Source organism: Pleurodeles waltl, chromosome 1_2, assembly GCF_031143425.1.
Source record: "Pleurodeles waltl isolate 20211129_DDA chromosome 1_2, aPleWal1.hap1.20221129, whole genome shotgun sequence".
NCBI lineage: Eukaryota > Metazoa > Chordata > Amphibia > Caudata > Salamandridae > Pleurodeles > Pleurodeles waltl.
In genome coordinates this window covers 1,233,286,920-1,233,305,707 of record NC_090437.1, presented here as the reverse complement: position 1 = coordinate 1,233,305,707, position 18,788 = coordinate 1,233,286,920, and the positions used below count along the sequence as shown (strand labels likewise).

At 45.2% G+C, this 18,788-nt stretch overlaps 1 protein-coding gene across 2 annotated transcripts in view; it reads right to left on the bottom strand.

Moving 5' to 3' along the window:
- Nucleotides 1-18,471, bottom strand: part of SMYD1 (SET and MYND domain containing 1) — an 86,243-nt gene extending 67,772 nt beyond the window's left edge. Inside the window, exon 1 of one of the 2 annotated variants that reach the window (XM_069204479.1) lies at nucleotides 18,086-18,471. In XM_069204479.1, the coding sequence (XP_069060580.1) occupies nucleotides 18,086-18,207 (122 nt within the window). In that variant the 5' untranslated portion in view covers nucleotides 18,208-18,471. The remainder of the gene's footprint in view (nucleotides 1-18,085) is intronic. The other variant, XM_069204487.1, reaches the window with a different exon arrangement.
- Nucleotides 18,472-18,788: the final 317 nt, after the last annotated feature.

Genomic DNA, 18,788 nt, shown 5'->3' with positions numbered 1-18,788 from the left:
ACACAGCTAAGATAACCCCTGCTCACCCCCTTGGTAGCTTAGCTCAAGCAGTTAGGCTTGTCTCAGAGGTAATGTGTAAAGTATTTGTACACACACACACACAGTAACACACTGCAAATACCACAAACATACTCCACACCTGTTTAGAAAAATATCCAATATTTATCTGAGTAAAACAAGATCATAATTACATAAATCCAACATGCATAAGTGAAGATACAAATGTTCAAAGATTAAATGTAGCATAGCACTTAGAAACACAATAGCTCCATCTGGGGCTATCCAAATGGCTTGACGGAGTCGCTTCCAACAGTCCAGCACCACCCGCGAGGAAGCGCGACCGGCCATGGAGTCGTGTAGACCCGGGTTACAGTACCTTGGAAAACGATGAGGAAACAAAGATGTTGCACGTAGTCGGGGATGTGAGGCATCGCTGGAGCAGGTGCGACATTGGTTCCTTACTGCCGCCAGGGAGGTGAGGCATGGGTTCCTTATTGCTAGGCAGGGGAGGTGAGGCATGGTTCCTTACGGTTGCAGAGGAGGTGATGCAGCGAGACGTCTGTTCCTTACCACAAGGTGGGGTTGATGAATCTAGCAGATAAGGACGCAAGGCTTCGACTTCGCAGTGTCGCGATCACACAAACCACGGGTGCCATAGATGTCGGTGACACAGAACTCTGGGCTCACACTGTGGCAAGACTTCAGAGGTACTAAAGGGTGTCTGGCCTACATTGTAGGTCAGGGTCGTTACACTCAGCGGGGACCATGGCTCCGGTGCAGGCAGTGGCGCAGGGTCACAGGGCGGCACCAGTTCCAAAGGCATTCCGGAAGTCGATGCATTAGTTTTTTCTTTGTTGCAACAGAACTCACTCCCAAGGGCCCAGGAACTGGCTTTGGCACCACTTGCAAGTCAGAACTCTCCACAAGAGAACCCAGGTGCTGGCAGATAAAGTCTTTGATATCCCTGAGACTTCTTAATAGGAGGCAAGCTCATTCCATGCCATTGGAGAACCTTTGGAAGTAAGATGTAGAAAACAGAATCCAGTCCTTTCTCTCCCAGTACAGAAGCAGCAAGAAGCATACCAGTGCAACAAAGCAACAGTCAGAGCGGCAGTCACTCCTACAGCATCCAGCTCTTCTTCCTGGCAGAACTTCCTCAGTCCAGAAGGATTCTAACTATGTGGTGTCAGAGGCCTAGCACCTATACCCATTTCTGTCTTTGAAGTAGGCGAATTTCAAAGAGAAGTCTTTGTAGTGCAAGAGTCCTATTCATGTGCAAGTGTCAGCTTCTCCCACCACTCTAGCTCAGAAAGGCCCATCAGGATATGCAGGTCACACCCCAGCTCCCCTTGTGTGACTGTCTAAAGTGAATGCATAAACAGCCCAACTGTCGTCCTGACCCAGACATGTATTCAACAGTTAGGCAGAGGCACAGAACGGTTAAGCAAGAAAAACACCTACTTTCTAAAAGCGGCATTTTCAAATTCACAATACAAAAACCTAACTTCACCAAAAGATGTATTTTAAAATGTTGAGTTCAGAGACCCCATATCTCTATCTGCTCCCAATGGGAAATTACACTTAAAAGATATTTCAAGGCAGTCCTCGTGTTACCCAATGGGAGAGACAGTCCTTGAATAGTGAAAAATGAGTTTACAAGTATTTCATTATCAGAATGTGTAAAGCACACCAGTACATGTCATACCTTATAAATACTTGCACCCTGCCCATGGGGCTGCCTTGGGTCTATTTTAGAGGTGACTTGCATGTAGTAAAAGGGAAGGGTTGGCCCTGGCAAGTAGGTTCACTTGCCAGGTCGAAATGGCAGTTTAAATCTGCACACAGAGACACTGCAGTGGGAGATATATTTACAGGGCTACTCATGTGGGTGGCACAATCAGTGCTGCAGGCCCACTAGTCGCATTTGATTTGCAGGCCCTGGGCACACATAGTGCACTCTACTAGGAACTGACTAGTAAATTAAATATGCCAACCATGGATAAACCAATCACCAATACAATTTACACAAGAAGCACTTGCACTTCAGCACTGGTCAGAAGTGGTAAAGTGTCCATAGTCCTAAATCCAGCAAAAACTAAATACAGCATAGGATATCAGAAGCAAAAAGACAGGAGAAACTCCACCAAAAGCTGACAAGCATAACACATTTTTAAAAAGTGTCTTTATTATCGACTCAGGATACCCCTCTACAATAACTGCCATCTCTGCCATGCGCTGTCTCCATAATTAGCACTTCAGCATGTTAAACGTGCATTCAAGAAGGGGTCGCATAAGATGTTTTCTTGGCATGACCTTCATCGTGATGACATCAGACAGCCACATGACAGTCACAAGATTGGCACACCAGCAGCAACACGCCCCTCACTCCCAATCACCCAAGAAGAGCAGATGACCTCCATTGTGAATACCAGGATCGGTGTGTGAAGCACATTCGTTTCAAATGGGTCTTTTCAACGGAGCATGTGACCCTCAAGTAGCTGACTGAATTTTAATAAAAGCTGGAATTTCTCAGTAAACTGGCAAATTTGCAAGCAGTGAATTCATCTTACAACATTCATGAAATTGTTGCTTATTCAACAAAGTGCTGTGAGCAAAAAGGTCACCAGTATGATTGTATGGTTACTGCTAAACTGTTCAGATTATCAATATTTTGTTTACAAAAACAAGCAGAGACATATTAAACCATAGGCAAAGAGGGCAATTCCCCAGGGCCCACCCTTCCAAGGGGCCGTTGGTAAAGTGATCTTTCCCCTATTCTGTCACACCTTTGTCCATTTCTCTATCAGATATCTACTTAGCTCTACCTCTGACTTTCTCTGTCCTTTGTCATTTTTAGGAATTGTGGGGTCCAAGTGAAAACTTTCAGCTGTTTTTGAGCAAAAGTTAAAGAATACATTCAATATTGTTTGGCATCATGTAGGCTTGAATTAGTAGAAAATAGGTAATGCAATTCAAATTGAAATCAACAGGGGCCCTAAAATATTCCTTACCCAGGATTCCGAAAATCCTTAAGATGGCACCGAAAACAAGGTCCTGCAGATATGCAGTGTTGGTAACAGTGTAAGAAGTGCCTATTCTGGTACATAATGTAGAGGGCGCTTATGTTAAGCCAACAGTTCATCTCTCCTGCCATAGTAGGTGCCTACTGTGCCACTGGCACAGCTAATAGACAAGAATCGTGTCACTCCGACTAGTAAAAGCTGGGCAGTCCCGTTAAGACATGCCACCAGCTGCACCCGATCCCCCAACGCCCATCTATTGAGGTTTGCGAGAGAGAGCTGGTATGAACCACATACAGGTTTCAGGTCACCAAAAAGACTGAGACGAAAATCGTGGCTGATACAAACCAACCGAACGAGGCTTGCTGAAAGAAACGGCACAGTACATACATTTCGAGATGCTACAGTTAAGATGCAAACTTTTTAAGGTATTCGTTTTCACCTACCAGTAACGTGAATTGACTTGTGAAAATGTGACCTGTTCTGCAAGGCTGTAGTCGTGTTCCTATTAGAGTCTGGGCTGTGCAGGACAGCCAAGTGGCCGCATGTCACGTGTCATACTCTTTGTTAGCACCGAACTCTCATTTACACGTATGAAAAATAAAATATAGCATTCTACAGATTACCACACATTTAAACACAGTTGACTCAGTGCTTAATTTGTGCATGTTGTTTCCGGTGCTGAGCACCGGCACTTATTTTGGAGGGCCGGCGCTTATTCTTCTGCCCCAAGCATTTATTGCACATATGGGAAAGATGGAGGAAATGAAAAACGAAAAAGCGTCACAATGGGAGAAAGCAGAAAGCTGCAAAAGTGAGCTGAAGGGGCAGCGAGTGGTTTTGAATGGATTCAAGAGGCCCAAATGGCTTCAGGATTAGGCTGCCTCAGTATTCTGTGCTCGCACATTTAATTGCAGCAGCCGCATGTTTAAGAGGAGGTCTTTGAGCACCGGCATGTTTTTATTTACAAATTAAGCACTGAGTTGACTGATTCAGAGAGTTAACTCCTTCAATGCGATGAAAACGGTGCCCCACTTGTGTGGCTGGGCCATTTTCTATAAAAGTTATACCTACGTAAAAATTGTTGAGTAGGTGCAGTAATTTTTGTGTGTGATGTTTTCTTTCCCCTGGAGACTGCTCTCCATGTATGTACAGGGGTCTCTTTTTGTTTTGGGTGGCTGGCCTAGCGCCAGTGACATGAACGGATCCAACCGGGGTCAATAAGAGTCTCCATGCAAAGGTTACCATTGTCCTTGATTTGATCCGCCCCTGTTGCAGCACTGGGTGCAGCCACACAAGTGGGGCAGCATTTTTATTGGCATAGGTGGGGCAATGCTGGGTGGTAAGAATGTTGTGGATTCCGGAAGTTTCCATCACAGAAATGTAAGAAAAATGTGTGAGGTCAGGCAATGTTTGAGGTATGCAGGGCACTGTGGGTAAAAAAAAACTAATGGGATCCACGCAAGTCATGACATCCTAGATTCCCCTAGATGTCTGTTTTTCAGAAATGTGCATGTTGGCTAGGTTTCCTAGGTGCTGGCTGAGCTAGGGTTCAAAATCTAGAGCTACCCACATTGGAAAAGAGGGTCAGTTTTCGGTGGAAAATTACACCAAGCCCATATTGCGTTTTGGGCCGTTTCCTCTTGCGGGCACTAACCTACCCACACAAGTGAGGTACTATTTTTATCGGGAGACTTGGGAAATGCCAGGTGAAAGGAAAAATGTGGCTCCAGCAAGATTCCACAATTTCCCATCACAGAAATGTGAGGAAAATGTTTTTTTAGTCAGTGTTTGAGGTTTGCAGGGGATTCTCAGTATAAAATGTGGTGAGACTCATGCGTGTCAGCCCACCCTGGATACCCCTAGGTGTCTAGTTTTCAAAAATGTACAGGTTAGCTAGGTTTCCCTAGGGGTCAGCTGAACTAGGGTCCAAAGTCTAGAGCTACCCACATCGGAAAAAGAGGGTCAGTTTTCAGTGGAAAAATGCAATGCGTCCATGTTGCGTTTTTGTCCATTTCCTGTTGCGGGCACTAGACCTACACACACAAGTGAGGTACCATTTTTATTGGGAAACTTTGGGGAATGCCAGGTAGAAGGAAGTTTGCGGCTCCCTGCAGATTCTAGAACTTTCCATCACAGAAATGTAGGGAAAGTGTTTTTTAGTCAATGTTTGAGGCTTGCAGGGGATTTTGGGTAAAAAAAATGTGTTGAGCCCAACCTGGATACCCCTAGTTGTCTAATATCTTTTAATGTACAGGTCGGCTAGGTTTCCCAGGGTGCTGGCTGAGCTACGGTCTAAAATCTCGCGCTACCCACATCGAAAAAAAAGGGTCAGTTTTCAGTGCAAAAATGTGATGTGTCCATGTTGCGTTTTGTGCCACTTCTTGTTGCAGGCGCTAGGTCTACCCACACAGGTGAGGTACCATTTTTATTAGGAAGCTTGTAGGACCATAGAATAGTAGAACATGTGTTATTACTAATTGGATTTTGCTGCATTTGTGCCTTTCAAATGTAAGCCAGTGTATACAAAAGATGACATTTTGAAAAAACCCTCCAAATTACACGCTAGTATGGGTATCCACAAATATAGAGATGGAGAAATAACTACTGCTCCTAAATTCTATATATTGTGCCCTATTTTAGAAATACATACTTTTCCTTGATACCCATTTTTCACTCTGCTTATCAGGCTAAAAGAACTGGTCTATACTTGGTGCTCAATGAAAAACTATTGTAGTGTAGTTGTTTGCCTTTGGTACCTTGGGTTCTTGGAGAACCTACAAACCCTATATGTCCCCGCAACTAGAAGGGTCTATCAGATGTAATGGTGTATTGCTTTTGTCAATCTGCCAATGTGACAAAAAGTTGCAGATGATAATGTCACAAAGTTCTGTTTTTTTCTAGTCATTTTCAATATTTCTTTTTACAACAGTTATTTTTCTTGGGAAAACCTGAGGGATTTACACATATTATCTCTTGCCGAATTCAGAATGGTGTCTACTTTTCAGAACTCTCCAGCTTTTCTGCATCACCAATGGGTTTCATACAGGTTCCCACTACAAACTGGAAGTAGGTTGAGAGCACAAAAAATAGTTAAAATAGGCAACCTCTTAGAAAAATGCTAAAACTGTGGTACAAAATGTGTTTTTTATTGAGCTCTGCATGTTCCTGAAAGCTGAGGTTGTGGTGGCTTCAGTACAGCAAACCGTCCGTGGATGCCATTTTAGGGAAAAACAGGAACTTTTTTCTGGAGCACTTTTTCCCTATTTTTCTAAAAAAAACACAATATTTTGCTTATTTTCTCAGTCCCCTCCTGGAGAATCCACAAACCCTGGGCACCTAAGAATCCTCAGGATCTTGGCAAAAAAGGACACAAACTTGGCATGGACAACTTATGTGCACAAAAAGTTATGGAGGCCTAAGCATGAACTACCCCAAATAGCCAACAGGCATTTGCATTGCAATGGGTCTCGCGCTTGCTCGAGTTAGAACTATTAGAGTTGTAAATTCCTAACTGGGCTTTTCTTGCCACATAAATTGAAAATGAAAAGTAAAACAGTTTACATTAGCGAGCCAATTCAAAGCACCACGGTTGCCATTAGCGTGACCATGAAGGAGAGACACAAAAGGAAAAAGAAGTTCTCTCACAGTCAAACGTACTGGCAAAAGTACAATTATCCATGTAACAGAGTCGGTGTCCAGAGCGGGAACAAAACTGTTCCAAGGAGGGACAAACGTACAGCATTTACCAATGATAACAAAGGATTTTTGAAATGCAAGCTCACGAACGAGTTACAGTGATGGGTATGCGGTGAGCGTGGCTAAAAGCCCACGGAGATTACAGCACGTCACAGTGCTTGCACGCTCGACCTAAAAAAAAAGGATCTAACACTGGGGGGAAGAAAGGACTAGCAGCGAAAGCATAAAAAATAATCATCACTGCGTGGAGAAAAAAAAACACGTTTCCGCTGAACTTTTTTTCGGTCATAAGGCCACACAAATTAATGAGGAAAATTGTACTTTCTGCAATTATTCTCCAATTTTGTAGGCAAAGTGCTACATCCACTTGTTTCTGGAGCGTAAAATAATCATCATATTGATGAACTCAAGACAGGTTGAACAGGCCACTCTAAAGTGGTCTTTGCCTTTTAGGGTCGAGCCTGCGTTGCATGCGCTCGCGCATGCGTATAGCAGGGAGACTCTTTAGTATTTAGAAAAGGGCTCCGAGCCCTGTCAACTTCACATCAGTGCTTTTTAGTCGAAGGCACACATAGGTCATGCCTTTTCCGGTGGCTAGCCCTCCTCGAGCGCAGCGACCAAGTACAGAAAACATGCGAGGCTCGCTGTTTTCCATGGGCTCGTGGACTTCTTTTTAAACTAATTTACGAGCCCGATCTCGCTTGGCAGAAGTCGAGCGCTTTACCTACTTGATTTCACTTTTTCGGGTTACGTGCATAAATGCACTTTTGACCGATAGGTGAAAAGTCGGGTTAGGAGTTTACAACGCGATCGGCTCTAACACGAGCAAACGCGAGACCCTATGCATTGTAAATGCTTGTATAAAGTTGAACCTAAATGTCACACCCTGCGTTGTGCTTTTGGCTAGAAAGCCAGGGTGTAAGTCGCAGCAGGCCTTTCGGCAGCAGTGGGTTGTAAAACGGAGCAGTGTTAGGCATCTCTTTCAGGGCTGTAAAACTGTAGGTCAGGCTGACACGTTGCAGACACCATGACACGTAAAACACTGATAAGCCAAGAACCGGTTATCAGATGAATTGGAACCAGTGCAGCAAAGCTGTGAGAATCCCTCCTGGCTACACAGTCCCTGCAAGCTTTTGCACTGCGCTTCCAAATAAGGCAACAGAATCCACTGAGCTGGAGACCCATGTTCGAATCTCGGCGCCGGCGCCTCATCCTGTGATTCTAGGCAAGTCGCTTAATTTCCCCTTGCCTAAAAAAACTGAATGTGACTCAGTGCAAAGAAATCGCTGTTTACATACACTGATCAAATAAATTACCTCCGGGTCAAGTTGGCGCTGTGTTAAGAAAAATGTAAAAAATGACAATGTATGTGGTATTGATACAAATTTCTCCTCACTATCTCTTCTTGTCTTCCTTTATTTACGTTTCCATACAGGGAGTAGAACAAATTGGTATTTTACAATTGTTTACTGTCCGCTGGACCAATTGAAGAAATCCATCCAAGCAAGTCGAAGACGCTTGTGATTGTTAAACGTCTTTGAGACATGGCTATTCTAGGCTGACAACAACAGAGGACAAGACACGCCGTTTTTCGACTGTAACGGCGTTTTGACGCTTTGCTTCGACACACTAAACTGCAACGTGTTAATCCTCGTCACAGGTCGTGGCCAGGGTTTAAAATCATCTTAAAACTGGAATGAAAGGAAGCCTTATCTGTCCATTGGCTGCTTTCACTTGTGAAGCTGTGAATGATGCGGGCACCCCCTGGCAGGAGGGTGGGAATTCATAGCTCAGCTGAAAGTCTAGATTGGGCTATTAACAGCCCGTAAATTTGGCCGCTGCTACACTTGAGGGCAGATGTTGCCTTTGGGGGCATTAGTCTGTCACACAGGGATTAATATCGTTAGGTGTTTTCCACAGCTGGCATAGAGGGGGAACCAGTCGGGATCTGTTCGCTTGCCAAAGCCATGTACCAGGTCCGATAAGCGAAGAAAACACATTCTTTTTCACTGCTAACTGGCACTAACATGAAATAAAGCAAGTTTGAGGGGAAATGCGATGCCAAGGTGTAAGCGTAGAAAAAGCAGAGCCCTCCATGAGCTACGGATAGGTCAATATCTGGGGCTATATCAGACATTGCGTAATAAAAACTTTGCAAGCTCCAGTAGTATTACCTGGTATATATCAGAGGCGGCTCGTCCTTATTGGCGGAAGAGAGTCGCCCCACTGCCAGCAGCGGCAGCTGCAGCTGCAAAACCTTTTAAATAAAAGGGGCGGGCCACGTGGGTGACGCGCACTGGGGGGGGAGTGCGCATGTGTGTCTGGCTGGCCGTCTCGGGCCCACCAAACACACATGCGCTGCAGGCTGTCTCCAGCCCGGCAACTGTGTTGCCGGGGTGGAGAGAGCCTGCGCAGGATCCCAGCCAATCTGGCCGTAGGGCAGGCTGGGAGCCTGTGCCTGCAGCAGCGACGAGGGACAGAGGAGCGCGGCACGGGACCGCGCCGAAGGGGTAAGTGTTTTTTTTTTTTATTTAATTTTTCCGCCGCTACCCCCTCCCCCGAGTGCCTCCTTTTGGCCCCGCCCCTTTCGTGGCCCGTGAGCCGCTACTGGTATATATTCCCTTGAAAACTTACCAATCAGGTGCATCCCATCCTTATGGACGGAGAGGCCCCACACTCCCACCTTTTCCAAACATGAAGAGTGTCTATCAGGCTGATCAAAGGCCAGCCTGACAAACAGGTCAGACAGCGAAGTGCTGTACATGCCTACATGTGCTGGCTCCTGGCTGCCTCAGCTGAACTTTGACGGGCTGACGATTTCACAGGCCTGCGGGAAGGGCTTCTTCAGCCTGGCTAAATGCATGGTGGTCCTCCCCCTCATAACGAGGGTGCATGTCACTGATAGACTCGGATCTGGGCACTTCAGTTGTAAGCCGTGCAGTGCCCATGACCGAGTATCCATTAGTGACACTGGTCATAGAGTGGGGTGGGCTCTGTAACGAGTAAGGAACTGCAGCCTCCTCTCATTGGCCTTTCTCATTGGCTGACTTAAGGTCAGCCAATGAGAGGAGACTGCAATCCCAATACTCCATGAACCTCAGAGGCTTCCCTCCCATCACCCGGGATCACCACTGTAGCCTGTTCATATTTTTCCTATTTTTTTAATGTTTGGTATGGGTGTGCGTGCATATGTGTGTATGTATGTGTATTATTGCAATCGTGATGTGTATGGGTGTGTAAATCTGTATGTGCTAATGGGTTTGAGTGAGTGTGCACATAGATGAGTGAGTGTGAGTATGTATGTGTGTATCATGTGTGGCCTGCCCAACCCAACACCTGCTCAAATTATCAGACACAACTGCTGTATATGTTGTACATTTTCAAAAGTTACAGATGGGAACCTAGTGGCCGACTTTTCTATAAGGCTCATGATGCACTAACTTTTGTTTACAATGTGTAAGCTCACCTTAGCCCTAGAAATTCATAAAAAGTCAGCCCTAAACCTGGACTAAGACACACCTACTTACAATAAATGGTTTGTTAATCAAGACAGTTGTGCCAAACTACAAGAGAGCATAGCTGAAGACGGCAGACATACATCTGTGCCTGTTTTGGCTTTCATGGGCTATGTTCTTTAAATATTGTTCTTTTGATAAGAATCCCACCTCTGCCTTTATTTAGCGATCTGAGGTTCTTGCTCTGAATTTAAAGAGACTTTAAGAAGGAAACAATAAAACGTGGCCGAAACTCAGATCTGAAAAAAAACTGTATTTTGAATACCAGAAGTTTCTTTTCCAGAACTCGTCACCTACCAACTCCCTCTATCTCTTTTAACAGGAAACAGCACCCTCTAGTGCCATCAGCTCTCTACACCATGCTACACTACATCCTCCTACAGACTGTCAAGGAATCATCACACCAAATTCAACCCAGAAGGTGTAAGGTTGAATATTTAACAGAGAGATCTCTGACGCATTTCTCAAAGCCAATGGCTTTATACAAATTCAAGTTATACTTCCAAATGTAAAGTTGAACTTGCAGTCACCAAATAATTTACCCATCAACCCATTTACTCCCTGATGGTGTAATATTATTCATGTGTCAGTCCAACTTCAGGGATAAGGACTGGCTGTTGCAGGATGGGGATATCATTGAAAGTTTGGGAACACCCACCAACTAGAGAGTTTGTGAATTTTGACAGACTTGGTCTGAGTCAGAGATTTACTCCTGTCAATGACAGAATTAAATTATTTTTTCAGGATGGGAATCAGCTGAGATTTCATCTCATAAGAATTCACATTAAGTATTTCTGGCTTTTTAGTATTGCATGATACAGCAGGTTGATACAATTGTAACCATGTCAAAGAGAAAAATCAACGGAGAAGCAGTGGAAGGGATTACTCCATTGGGAAAACATAAAAAGAAAGTTCTATTGCATGTATGTGAAGTCATTTCAGCATCACAGTTGTACACAATCTACAATTACAAGCGCAAAACTGCATCCACATAGACATAATTAGGAATTCACAAAACCTTTCCAGGAGTATCCCTGGAAACCTGCAACTGATGCAGGTTTCCAAGTAGAGACCTTTATGACTCCCTGAAATTAATAAATCCACACCAAAGTGAACTAGTAAACCTATCAGGGGTGGTTCCTCCTAAAGGGTGGAGTAGCATCACCCCGCCTGCTTCGAGCGCAGTGGGCAAACACAAATAAATAAAATGGCATCATAGTGTCATTTTATTTTGCCACCAGCTCACTCTGTGTCCAACGCTAACATGAGGGCAGGGGGCGGGATGAATCCTGCGATTGCAGGATGACTGCTGCCCCTTTTAGCGGGCATTTCAGGTTGGCCGGCTGTCTAGCTACAGTCAGTCTGACATACGCACTGTAGACCCATCAATCTCAGGGCTGTCAAACAGCTAGGGAATTGCTGGCACAGGCCCCAAGCCTCAAAATGAGTGCTGGGTTAGCCTGCTCCCACCAGTCCTAGAGCTGCTCTTATGCTGAAAACATCATGAGAGAAGCTCCAGTATTGGCTGGATTCACATTCCACTGAGCAGGCACAAAGTTCTTCCATTCCTGCTCGTGGATGCTTGGGGAAAAGTGCCACACTGGGGAAGTCGCATATGCTGTATGGTGAGTTTGGCGCCATCGCGCCCCACCATATTTTAGTCCTGCTAGCCGCCACTGAAACCTATGGGTGCAGATTTATGAATTTGTGCTCAGTTTCTAATTTTCCCGCTTGTGTTCACCAAAGTTGTTTGGCCTATCAAAATGAGGCCACTTTAAAGGCCTGATTCATGAAAAAAAAGTACATGTGGAGATTTACATTTTTGACTAGAAGTTCCTTTACATTTTTTTCGATTCCACAAAACTTTACTGTAGTGCATCTTTTTTCTCTCAATATGAGTCTGACGGTCACTAGACCGTCAGACTCGTGGATGGTGTTTGGACCGCCGCCAATGCAGCAGTCCGAGCGACACATTACAACCCTGGCGATTGGTCCACCAGGGAACCACCAGGTAGGTGGCATTCCTAATCCACCAGAACAGTGCTGCCCTGGGGATTACAACCTCATTCTCCGCCAGCCTTTTCATGGCGGTAGCACCGTCATGAAAACAATGGCATAGCAAGTGTGCAGGATCCCCGGGGGCCCTACACTGCCCATGCACTTGGCATGGGCAGTGCAGGCCCCCCCTGACCAGCACCCTCGCAATGTTCACTGTCTGCTCTGTCAGTGAACATTGCGAATGTGCTGGTGCACCCTGCTGGCTACAGCATTGCTGCTGGCTCGATTACGAGCCGGAGACAATCCTGTAGCCTGTTTCCCGCTAGGTCAGTAGGTGGAATCTCAGGGTTCCGCCCACTGACCTAGAGGGAAACTCTTAATAACTCCAGAAGGGAGGTCGCCGCATAGGCGGCGGCCACCCGTCAGGAGTTTGGCGGACGGAGTTTTCAATCCGCCAAACTCAAAATCCCTATATCTTTGCCATCTGAAGAACACTTGTAACCGTTAAGTATTTACCTATGTTATAGGAAAATTTGTATAGTGCTTTCTTACCTCATTTAGAGTCCCCAAGGTGTTAGGACCCAATAATGAGAATTAACAGTTTCTGGGTGCTGACAACGCAAAGTAGGGAAATGAGGCACTTGGGGTGTGGCAAGGGGAAAGTGATCTGCTCAGCATCACAAATTTGATCACGTGCGAAGCTGAAATTAAAACCAATGTCCATTGTTTCCAGACTCAGCAAATGGATAACAAGACCACATCCAACGTAGATCCTGGCCCAGAAGTGTCTACAAGTCGTCACGACAAGCTCTGTTTTATCACAATGTTGAGTGTGTGCCACCCGAAACACTGACACTGGCATTACTCTGGAACCCTTCAAAGTAATGGAACTAGGCCTATGCCAACCCAGGATGAAAGTTTAACTTAAACCTCGTGCTTTCTACAACTCCCAAATAATGCTACGGGCACTGTTTCAGACCTTGAAGTATTAGGATATTTTATCAGCGCCTCTTCAGAGCATCCTGTAAAACCTATGGCTCTTTAGTCGGTATGATTGAAAAGTGTACACTGTAAAATGAATTGTAAGGAACCCCTCTAGGGTGACATGATATCCCAGATTTGCCAAGAGAGTTATGATTTTGTCTATCATAACAAATTTCTACAAACCTACCAATACCTCTATACTCGATGAGGTGTAACTAAGCACAACTTGGGGGCGCAGGTTCCTGTGTACCCTGCAGGATTAGTTAGCAGGGCTGATCAGGAAGCAATTTAAGTGAGATATGTGGCAAAGCTGCATTAAGTTTTCTGCATGCCCTCACTGCACAATACCAATATTTACACCTTACAGCCTCATTGTCATCTGTTTTTATATTTGAGAGTGCTGTCAATTAACTCATTCTGTGTCTTATAGTTGCTGGAAAATTGCCATCCTACTTCTGTGTCAGTGGCTTGTCACTGTTTTTGGGTTTCAGAATCTGATCACCCTAACTCTCTCCCAAGGAACAGGCTTGCTCAATTACCTGGTGGAATATGGTGCTGATATTAACATTTCCTAGGGTTCCTGTTAGCCTCAAGTCCAGCCCTGATTACATTATACGAGTTATGCATTAACAGCCTGAGCTATCTGTCACCTTTCAGATGAAGAAATATATTTCAGTGGGACTCGTGATCAGCCTTTAAGTCAGTGCTTAATTTGTGCTTGTTGTTTCTGGTGCGGATCACCGGTACTTATTCCTGAGGACCGGAGCTTAGTTTTCTGCATCAGGCATTTACTACAAGCAAAAGACACATATGGAAAAGCCGGAGGAAGAGAAAAACGAAAAAGCGTTCAAAGGGAGAAAGCAGAAAGCTGCAAGAGTGAGCTGAAGGGGCAGGGAGTGGCTGAAAAAGGATTAAAGAGACCCAAGATGGCTTCAGGATTACGCTAACTTAATGTTCGGTGTTTGCACATTTAATAGCAGCAGCCGCGTGTTAAACAGGAGAGCTTTGGGCACCGGCACGTTTTTATTTACAAAGTAAGCACTGCTTTAAGTGAACGATGAACCGGATGACATCACTAGCAGAGATGCCAAGCTTCCCACAACTCTCTGGATGTTTCCAGAGGTTATCACCACCTCCAGAGAAAAGTACACAGATCCGCCAAAACATTTCGATTTTCACGTGTTATGTTAAATTAGATCCTCCGTGCCTCATTTATGTCACTTTTCTACTTGGTTCTGCATGGCGTGCTCACACCCAAGCTTGCACACGGGCCACCCTTCAGTCATATCACAGTTCCAACGCTGCTGTGAGCCTGGTACAGATTGTATACACATGGCATACAACTGCAGTGTAAATGGACACTACTGGAAAAAGGTTTCAGAGCTGGTGGGGATGTGAATGGAGGAACCTGGAGACATGTCACCAGGAGAATGAATACTGGGGCAGCTGCAGAGACCAGAGAAGAAGAAGCACCAGAGCAACTTTACTGATCTGGCCTTGGTCCTTGTCAGGAGACACATTGTTTGGGAAGAAATCCACCAAGGCCCCCAGTATTAGACAATGGGTACAGGATATAAAATATTGGTCAAGAATTGAAGGTGAGGTTGTACGCAGTGAGAACAAAATGGTGAAAGAGACAGTGAGCGTTTCGAGACCTGGGATGCGCTGGTGTAATTGTGTGAGGAGGGTACAGTGGTTGGCGATTGCCAGGGAGTGAGGATGAACCAATCTAAATGATGAGGAAGCATGGGCATAGGCCATCACAGATCTGCGGAGTCGTCCTAACAAAAGACATGGTGGAAAAAGAGCTGATTGTCATTACTACTGGAATTATGTGGCCAAGAGGACCAAATTATGTGGCAGGGTTTACTTAGTTATGCGGCTAGAAAAAAATAATTATGCAGCATAAGTCGCCACATTTTGGCATTGTAGTACTTCAATATTTTGACATTTTTCACATTTTGGGCAAATATTTACCTGATTGCAAACAGTTAAACACCCAAATACGGCAAGAAACAAATCGAAAGGCACTTAATAAACATGTCTTTGCAAACGGTCTCCGACTGCGTAGAAACACGTGTCATCGTTTTTTTTCTGTAATTTTTGATCTGCTTACACTAGAAACATTTTTTGGCTAAAACCTGGAGTTTATTCAGCAGGTAGTGAATTATGCTGGGAAATGCGGAAAACGGAGTGTCACAGAATCACAGAATTCCGGTGGTCCTGCTTATTTTCCCTGGCATACCTACAGAGGGCATGCACTGTTATGTGACAGAGTCGAATTAACTATTAGCGGGCACTCCAGGCACCCTACAGATACACAGAGTTTGGTTTGACGTGTGTTGCGGGAATATGCTTCGAAGCAAGTGTGGGTGATGGACTCCCATGGCAAAATGTTTGCATTATAGGTCTTGCATGAAATAAAGGCGTACTACATTGAGAAGTACACATGCATTGTGCTGTATTTCATGATAAAAAAATGCAGCTTTTCAGTTATGCATGCTGGGACAGGCTAGCTGATTCACGAACGTGTTTATTGTACCACATTTGAATAAATGACATTTGTAGGGTTATTGCTCTCAGCAGACTCAGGTCTGTGCCTTGCGATTTCTGCTTGACGCTTCCTTAAGGGTGCCCTCCAGGGATAACAGTGTCAATATGTGTCCAACTCCGACCAGATCTTGTCAAGTAGAGGGTTAATTTGGATTTGCTAATGGTGATGATGTAGGATTTAGAACAAATAATTTGTTTTTATTTTCGGCGTAGGACTCCTTTAAAATTCGGATATTGCAGGTAATGTGTGACAATTTCATCCAGTCAAGGGTTGGTAGCCACCAACACGTATTATTCTGGGAGTCAGGAGCCTGTATAATATCTCTTTAAGCCGTACCCCAGCACTTGCCCCCTCTTTTCTGTAGCCCACCCCCCACCGTCCTTGATACTGTATCCCCAAAACCCCCACTCATCGCCCCCTCCTTTGTTTACACTGCCTACTGTAAACCCCCCACTCTGTAGATTACCGTGGGCATAGCTAGTATTTGTCCAGCAGGTTAAGTGATACCGGACCTAGGGCCATATGTACGAACACTTTTTCCCATAGACACAGAATGGGGAAAAACCTTTGCTACATCTGGCCCCTAGTGGTCTCAGGTGCCCCACTTCATGGAGTAAAGTTCACCAAATGACCTGGTGCGTCATACTAGGTCATATGAACTGCATCAAGGTCAATTGGCCCACGGGAGGCCCAGAGTCATGGGCTTGATGTACATATGAAAAGACTTGGAGTCTCCCACATTTCCCAGTTTCCCTGAACCATGAACAAACCAGTGCTTAATTTGCAAATAAAAACGTGCCGGTGAGCTCTCGTCTGAGACATGCGGCTGCTGCAATTAAATGTGCGAGCACAGAATACTGAGGTATCATAATCATGAAACCACCTCGGGCCTCTTTAATTCATTTACAGACACTCACTGCCTCTTCAGCTCACTCTAACAGCTTTTCACTTTCTCCCTTAGTGACGCTTTTTCGTTTTTCTCTTCTTCTGTCTTTACCATATGTGTCTTTTGCTCGCAGTAAATGCTTGAAGCAGAACAATAAGTGCAGGCCCTCCAAACTAAGTTCCGGTGCCCCGCACCGGAAACCGCCGGATCAAATTAAGCACTGGAACAAACCATTAATTTATTAATGGTTTAATGTCGAATGGCATCAACATCTGGCGCCAGGCACCTATTTTTCAAATAACGCAGAGGCACATCCTTTTCTAAAAATATAATATGAAACAAATTTAATATCTGTGCATTATGCAATACACATGGTTATATGTAAACTAAACAATAGGTCTATATCAACATTTTATCTGTCATGGCACAGCAGTACAAAATATTAGAGGCGAAGCATGACCATACATTGAAAATATGCTCGTGTTTATAATAATTCGGTCATACCTGCCTGCACTGAAACTGAATGGGGAACGCCACGTTTGTTAACACGCTACCGTCCTCTTATGCGTTATTCTTTATATATGGAGTACATCAAATGAATATCAATTATTGATTGTTCGTGTCAGATACAGCTTCCCATCCCGGGATCCCATTTTAATGTGGTCACGTTCTACTTTTAATAGTGCTGTGAAGCGCCTACTGTTCTTCTGAGTGCTATCCAAAACACCAAATACAGTCAATATTATCACAGAAAGAAATATGAAAATAATGTTATCTGTTGTAAACTCACAGGTATTTTTTTTACATATTAAGGTGTTCCGCTTTTAAGTGACACAAAGCAACACGACTCTGAAACAAAGACACGCGTTTGCTACATTAAAAAGTCAGTTTTCACCGAGTAATCAAGTGTTTTGAGCATATGCTGCGAAGTATTAGCGATTACTTCAAAGCACAGAGGTGTCTGTTTCATCAGCATCCTTCGGAAATGCTCATCCGCTCTACATTGTTTCTAGTTTTTTTTCATAAAGCAAGGGATGCCTGGTAATACTAACCAGACACAGGGAAGAAGGGGTTCCTTTCTGTCATCCTGAGATGCCTCGTGTCCTCCTGTTTCACACACGTTACACAGGGACAGCACAGTATCTCCCCCCCCCCCCCCCCCGCACATCAGGCCAGATTTAACAGCCCCCATTCATGAATGATGCTGCGGCCTGGATTACATGTTGGTAAAAGCAAAGCTGCAAAGGGCTCCTGTTTAACCAGTCATGACTGGCTGACTGTGGCCACTCGGCACCTATTTACAGAACGCCTCTAAATCGCCCTGAATAGACACCTGAGACTGAAAACTCGACATAGCACTTAGAGTGCCTTGAAGCCTGACATTGGCGCTTCAGCCTCTGCTAGATTCACGGCGAGAGGGCCTACCTACCTGTCGAAGACCACGGCGGCGTAAGCGGGCTCCGCGAAGATGACATCGCCGGCCCAGGACTCCTTGGTGGCCTTCAGCCCGCGACCCTTGCCCTCCAAGGTGAACAATTCCACGCTCTCCATGTCCGCCAGATTTACGCCAAGAGCTCCCTTCGCGTGAAGACGAGGGCCCGCGGCTCCGGCCTGCTCTGCAGCCAGGCCTGCTATCTCAGCACCTTACATTCCCTCAGGCCAGTCCTATAAATGGACTCACACGCCCCCTCCACCCCTCTCTGCCCCCAGCACGTCCCAAACCTCCCCGGCGGGGACTGGGCTGGGGGGGATACACAGAGTACGAAAAGCAAACTTAAACCGGGGGGTCGCAGGACTCCTCCTGGCTCTCTCGCCTTCCAGCTGCAAGCGAACTATGCTGGTTGTCGTGAAATTATGAATTAATGTTATAGTTGTGGACGCCCCCGCCCCCTCCTGGAAGGATACAGCGCCCCGGCAGGTGTATTTTTAGCAAGCAGTTGTTTCTGCGTGTCAGGAGTCAACAGCTGAACAGTGGTAACCATCAAAAGCCTATCTGTTTAGACAAGTGGCGGCGCTGGGAATGCCGTCTGTTCCCCTCCCCAAATCTCGTCTCTGTGTTTCTTCTGGCGCTTTCTGACTTGCAACAAAGCACGAAACACGCAGAAGATGTAACATGAGGTTTGGCAGTAAGT